Source organism: Otolemur garnettii, unplaced genomic scaffold, assembly GCF_000181295.1.
Source record: "Otolemur garnettii isolate 467f Iridium unplaced genomic scaffold, OtoGar3 scaffold00233, whole genome shotgun sequence".
Lineage (NCBI taxonomy): Eukaryota > Metazoa > Chordata > Mammalia > Primates > Galagidae > Otolemur > Otolemur garnettii.
The window spans coordinates 1,412,094-1,418,827 of NW_003852628.1; the positions used below are offsets into that span (position 1 = coordinate 1,412,094).

Consider the following 6,734-nt stretch of genomic DNA (forward strand, 5'->3'; position numbering starts at 1 on the left):
CTGGGTTTGAACCCACCACCTCTGGCATATGGGGCCGGCGCCCTACTCCTTTGAGCCACAGGCGACTGTCCCAGGGTCTCGCTCATGCTCAGACTGGTCTCAAACGCCTGAGCTCAAGTGATCCTAGGGATTATAGGTATGAGCCACCAAGCTTGGTGTGGCTCAAAATACTTTGTGAATAATCAGCAGAGCCTGGTAACCGAAGCAACATGTGTATATAACCTGGTATGGATTATCTCATCTACTACTCACAACCGCTCTACTAAAGCAGTATCATCACCCATTTTATTTTTATTTTATTTATTTATTTATTTAGAGATAGTCTCACTTTGTTGCTCTCAGTACAGTGCTATGCCGTCACAGCTCACAGCAACCTCAAACTCTTGGGTTTAAGCTATTCTCTGCCTCAACCTCCCAAGTACCTGGGACTACAGGCACCTGCCACAATTCATGGCTATTTTTTAGAGACGAGGTCATGCTTTTGCTCAAGCTAGTCTCAAACTTGTGAGCTCAGGCAATCCATGCACCTCAGCCTCCCAGAGTGCTAGGATTACAGGCATGAGCATAGCACTTGGCCCTTATTTTTTATTTTTAGAGATCGGGTCTCACTCTGTCGCCCACGTTAAAGTGCAGTGACATGATGATAGCCTTGAACTCCCATGCTCTAGCGATCCTCCTCCTGCCTCAGCCCACTGAGTAACTGGGAATACAGGTGGGTGCCACCACACTTGACTAGTTTTTTTTCAGGTTTTTAGAGACAGAGTCTTGCTATGTTGCCCAGGCTGGTCTCAAACTTCTGGCTTTAAGTGACCCTCCTGCATCAGCTTCCTGAGTTGCTGAGATTATAGGCATGAGCCACTATGTCCTGCTTGTCCCACCCCATTTTAGAGATGAGGATGTTGAGGCAGAGGTGGCTTGCCTGGGGTTCACATCACTTCGATTTGATTGCCTACATGGGAGCACCTCATTCACCCCTCAAACCTAGCCTGTGAGGTAGAAGCTAGTATATTATAAATGTAGAAACTGAGGCACAGAGAAGTGAAGTAATTTGGCTAGAATCACAAGCCAGGGAGGGAGTAGAAGAAATTGGATTTGAACCCAGATAATCTGGAACTTACACTCTTATTTTTTTTTGAAAGAAATCTATTATTTATTATTATTTTTTGCAGTTTTTTTGGCCAGGGCTGGGTTTGAACCCGCCACCCCCGGTATATGGGGCCAGCCCCCTACTCCTTAAGCCACAGGCACCGTCCTGGAACTTACACTCTTAAATACTATACAATGGTGCCAGTCAATTCAGGTGCTGGGAAACATGGTTATTTAAATTAATGTAATTAAAATTCAGCTTCTCAGTTACATTAGCTGTATTTCAAGTGCTCAGTAGCCACTGGCTACTGTAGTGGATGGTGCAGGTAATAGAACATGGCCCAAGCATCATAGAAAGTTCCAGCAAAAGCCAGGTGTAGTTGCTCAGCCTATAATCCAAGCATTCTGTTAGGCCAAGGCAGGAGGACCCCCTTGAGCTCAAGAGTTTGAGAGCAGCCTGAATAAGAGCGAGACCTTGTCTCTACTAAAACAGAAAAACTACCCAGGCATTGTGGCAGGAGCCAGTAGTCCCAGCTACTCAGGATGCTGAAGTAGGAATCACTTGAATCTAGGAGTTTGAGGTTGCTATGAGCTAGGCTGATGCCACAGTACTCTAGCCTGGGCAACAGAGCAAGACTTTGTCTCAAGAAAAAAAAAAAAAAAAAAAACACAAAAAAAAAAAAAAAAAAACACTAAAAAATAAACAAATAAAACCCCAGTTGCCATCTTCTCTTCTCCAACACAGGGAATCTGGGGTCAGAGAGAGGTGGACTATTTGTAGATCACACAGAAGGACACAGCCAAATAGGCACCCAGGTTTTTAGATTCCCAGACCAGGGTTAAAAACCAATCCTGATCTAACAAAGCACCCACTCTATACTTTGCAGGCAATCAGCAGACCTCTCCCTGATGCCCCATCTGGAGAGCCTCCGGACACAGCAGTTATGGCATCTGGGATGCAATTTATTGGACATCTGGCTGCCCAAGCCTTGGTCTGGGAGTACTGGGGCCTGGGGCTCTGGACCCAGGCACTGAGTTTGAGGAGGCCCAGAAGTCAGGGCTGTTTGGAGCGAGGCCACAAGCGGCTGGTGAGAGAGCTGAAGAAGAGGTTCTGCTTGTTGGACTTGGAGAGCTCCGCCAGGCGCTGTTGTTCTTCCTGGGTTTGGGGGCAGATGTAAGACAAGGACAATCAGCCTGGAGAGGGCAAAGTCCCCTCCCAAACCTGCAGGTTCCCAGCACTCAGTCCAGGGACCACCTTTCCTTTGGACTTCTGCCCAGCCTAGACCCATTCCCCCCAGCTCAAGCACTGGTAAGAACCAGCTCTAGGTCACAGAAGTATAGGCTCAGATGCTTGGGGGACTCCATACTCAAATCCTAGGCCCTGAACCTCGGCAGCTACTCAGATACAAACTTTTATAATCCCCTTTCTTGACCCCAAGGGCCCCTCCCTGAACCTGGGTATCCTATCCCAGACCCTATTACCTGAATCTGGATGCTAGTATGAGACCCTAAATCTAAACCTCATAGCCCTCTTCCCCAGACTGCACCATCCTGCTCTCTGGGCCCCCAGTGTGTAACCCTATGTCCCATGAGCCCTGGCTGGATGCTGGAGACTCCCAAGCCCAAATCTCCAAGGAGTCCTCTGGGCACTGAGAGGCTCCAGCCCGCCCCTCAAGAACATGATCCAGAATCTGCTTCACTTCAGCCTAGACCCCTGGGAATCTCTTTCCCAGAAGCAATCAGTCTCTTAGTCCCACTTCCCAATTATCAGCATCTCATCAAAACCATCAGAACTCCTCCCCCACACCCTTATGTCAAGTGCCCCGGAGTCACTTGACTTGATCTTTCCATATCTGATCTAAACCCACAGTCCACCTCCACAAGGTACCCCACCCCCAAGACCTTCTCAAGGCCATCAAAGGTGACCCCTTTCACAGACCTATCTCAAACCCTTGCCATTTCCTGCCTCCTGTTCTCAGAGTAGGCTATAGGATCAACTCATCCCTCATCACAACAGCTGCTCTACAAGATAGGCTGCATTTCTTTCCCCTGGTTAGACGTTGAGGCAATATAGACAAAGTGTTTGCTCAAGGTCAAACAGCCCAGCAGGGAGATAGGCTGCTCCTGGGATCCTCCTTCAGGAGCCTCAAAACTAAAATTCTGTCTGGGGTATGGGCACCAACCTGCTCCAGCAGGCTTTGACGCTGCTTGAAGGCTGCCAGCGGGTCATCCTCTAGGGCATAGTGCTCCAGCACAGTCCGGACGTCCTCCACACCATTCAGTGCGATTGCTGTGGGCATAATGGATGGCCTGTCAGCCAGGCTTCTGAAGGCAAGAGGGAGCTAGGGCCCACAAGGTCAGGTCAGAACTGGTGGGGTGTCATCTAAAATGCTTCTTAATGCTCTGAAAAGGGTCTCCTGAACTTTCCCAAGTATCCCCTAAACATTCCAGAAGAGCACCACAAATATTCTAGAAAGCTCTTAAAGATTCCAAGATGCTCAAGGACCTCCAGCACTTAATTACCCAGCTTTTCATGAAAAGGATGCTAGACTACTTGGAAGGCTGAGGCAAAAGGATTGCACTAGAGCCCAAGAGTTTGAGATTGCTATAAAGCTTTCTACTCAGGGCATAGAGTGAGACTCTATTGCTCCTCCCCCCTTGCAAAAAAAAAAAAAACAACAACAAAAAGAAAGCTAGAATCATGCATCCATCATTCTTCTTGAGGGTCTGGGGCTCTGGGGTCAGAGGTCAGCCTCACTCTTGAGGAAGGCAGACAGATCCAGCAAGACCCGGTCATCAGAGTTGCCATCCCAAGGCCGTAGGGCAACACCATTATAGGGCTGTAGGCTGAAGGCTTCCTTTTTGCAGTCCACAACTACTACTCGAGCCGGGTCCCGATTCAGACATGATATGTCCTATAAATATATGATAGATCAGATTAACATGGGTGCCTCTCTTGTCCCTACCCCATGAATATGCAGAGGGAGATCACACACACACACACACACACACGAGTTATTGCCATGGCAGGGCCTCCTAAAGACCAGGCTTGGGCTCGGCACCTCTAGCTCAAGCAGCTAAGGTATCAGCCATATACATCAGAGCCGGTGGGTTCAAATCCAGCCCAGGCCTCCCAAACGGCAATGACAACTACAACCAAAATATGGCCAGGTGCCTGTAGTCCCAGCTACTTGAGAGGCTGAGGCAAGAGAATCGTTTAAGCCCAGGAGTTAGAGGTTGCTGTGAGCTGCAGCACCACAGTACTCTACCCAGGGGTGATGGCTTGAGTCTCTGTCTCAAAAAAAAAAAAAAAAAAAAGACCAGGTTTGGATGATGATATTAAATGTCTTAGGGAGCTGCAGAGCAGAGCTAGTCACACAGACACCTTGACCCAGAGACCAGCACCCAGAGGTTTATTCGAAGGTTCTCTGGGGAGGGAGGTGGGCACTTGAATGTTTAACCACTGCCCCAGGTGACTATGACATATTGCAGGTTTAAGGACCTCTCACTGGGGCTCGGGGTGGCTCAAACAGCTAAGGCGCCAGCCACATATACCTCAGATGGTGGGTTCAAATCCAACCGGGGCCCACCAAACAACGATGGCTGCAACCAAAAAATAGCTGGGTGTTGTGGCGGGCGCCTGTGGTCCCAGCTACTTGGGAGGCAGAGGCAAGAGAATCATTTGAGCCCAGGAGTTGGGGGTTGCTGTGAGCTGTGATGGCACAGCACTCTACCAAGGGGGACAGCTTGAGGCTCTGTCTCAAAAAAAAAAAAAAGAACCTCTCACCTAGGTAAACAGGTGCAAAGAGATGTGCAACAACACCCAGGGAGCCACACAAGGACAGCCAGCTAGACACAGACCCATGGACTCCTGAATCCCCCCAAACAACACAGAGCACCAAATCCAGCAAGACACAGACAGAAACCAATGAACACCCAGACCCATGGATACTCCAAGTCAGACTCACATACCCCTGAACAGACCAGTGGCCATGGGAACAGCCCAGTTCAAATCAACCCCAAACAGTATCACATGGGTGATTATAATTACACACGGTCCCAGAAACACTCAGTTAAAGGTGCAGAGAGACAAAAAACTTACTGCCAAATCCTTTGTCCCTACTACTCACCCCCAACTGTCTTTAGGGAGAACCTATTTATCCCCACGCCTGCCTCTAGATTCTGGGGGAAGGAAAGGGTCATAACTTGGCCCTCTTTCCCTCAGGCAGGGCCAGCCTCCCCAAATCCCAGAGGATCTCATGGCCCCTACATGGTACCTTAACATGGTGCCCATCCATGTATCTCGTGGCGTCCCGGAAGAGGCGGTAGGAGATGAAGCCATGGGGGTCCACACTGTCTATGAGTGGAAATGCAGTCTGGGGGAGGGAAGGGAGAGAGAAAAGGTCAGACCAAACTCTGGCCCTCTGGATTTTCCATGCCTCCCACCATGCAACTGCCCCAAAGCCTCACCATGCCAGTCTCTGAAGTAAAGACGACAATTTCATACAAAGGGGCAAGCTGCTGGAACAAGGTCTCAATGCCTGGGCGTTTCTTAAACCTCCAGCCTGTGGCCAGCTGAGAAGACAGTGAAGACTGTAAAACACTAAGACCCAGAGGCCTCAGAGTCCCCAAGAGGGCAGAGACCCAGTCTGAGGAATTCTAGAACCAGAGTTCTCCCCAAGTCTTGGTGGCTCTTGGGAGTTTAGGAGTTCATGGACTGTGACTGAGGGTCTGGGTCCCAGAACAAGAACTAACTCCCTTGTAGCACTTACTGTGTGCCAAGACACTTCTACAACAATCCTACAGAATGGGTGTTATCCTTATTGTCTTCTCCCAGTTGAGGACAGTGAGGCAATGACAGGTGATACTTGCTCACCAAGATCTCATAGCAGAGCTGGGGGTGAAGCTCCACATCACAACCCAGCCACCCAGGTCCATCCCCAACCCGCTGCCTTCCCCAGGACACACCGACCACTCAGGGTGCAAGAGGACACCAGTGAGTTCCAAAACAAGCGTATAGGGCGGTTGGTAGTATGGCTCCTGCAGAGGGTCTGGAAGAAGGCAAGGGCTGGTAGGCTCAATGATCATCTGTGGGAGAGAGACAGGATGGGAACACTTAGACAAGGAGGCTGGGGGCTAGAAAGGGAGGGATAGGGACTGGGCCCAGGGCTCCTGCTCACCTGTCTATAATCTTTGAAATATTTGTATGTCCGGCGCAACTGCTGTACCAGAATTGGATCTAGGAGAACACCAGGCACAAAGGGATTCCAAGATAAGCCCCTGCTCACCTCCCAGTCAAACCAGTGGTTTATCATCTACTAGGTACAAACAAGTCTGCAAACCTACCTGCTACGAACCAGCTCATTTCTAGGTCCAAAGGTAGAAGACAATGATATACCACCAGAGAGGAACAGAGATATTTATTTACCTGCCCCATGTTAAGCTGAACATCTATTATCTACACGCCACCCAGGTATAAAATGAAATGTTTATATACATCGGCCCACTTAAACCCCTCCTTCATACAAATGTACTGACATTTTGCCAATATATTTAGTACTTTTTGAACCACTAGGCTTCCAGATCTGCTCACTTTAGGCCAGTATGCTAAGTCTAACTGAACTACGATGAATATATAAACTGTATAC

At 49.1% G+C, this 6,734-nt stretch overlaps 1 protein-coding gene across 1 annotated transcript in view; it reads right to left on the reverse strand.

The window, feature by feature from the left end:
* Nucleotides 1-2,028: 2,028 nt before the first annotated feature.
* TIMM50 (translocase of inner mitochondrial membrane 50) overlaps nt 2,029-6,734 on the reverse strand; it is an 8,892-nt gene continuing 4,186 nt past the window's right edge. Inside the window, exons 5-11 of the mRNA XM_003802127.3 lie at nt 6,267-6,325; nt 6,055-6,174; nt 5,557-5,661; nt 5,364-5,462; nt 3,845-4,001; nt 3,270-3,376; nt 2,029-2,242 (exon numbers count right to left, since the gene is read on the reverse strand). Of these exons, the coding sequence (XP_003802175.1) occupies nt 2,141-2,242; nt 3,270-3,376; nt 3,845-4,001; nt 5,364-5,462; nt 5,557-5,661; nt 6,055-6,174; nt 6,267-6,325 (749 nt within the window). The 3' untranslated portion in view covers nt 2,029-2,140. The remainder of the gene's footprint in view (nt 2,243-3,269; nt 3,377-3,844; nt 4,002-5,363; nt 5,463-5,556; nt 5,662-6,054; nt 6,175-6,266; nt 6,326-6,734) is intronic.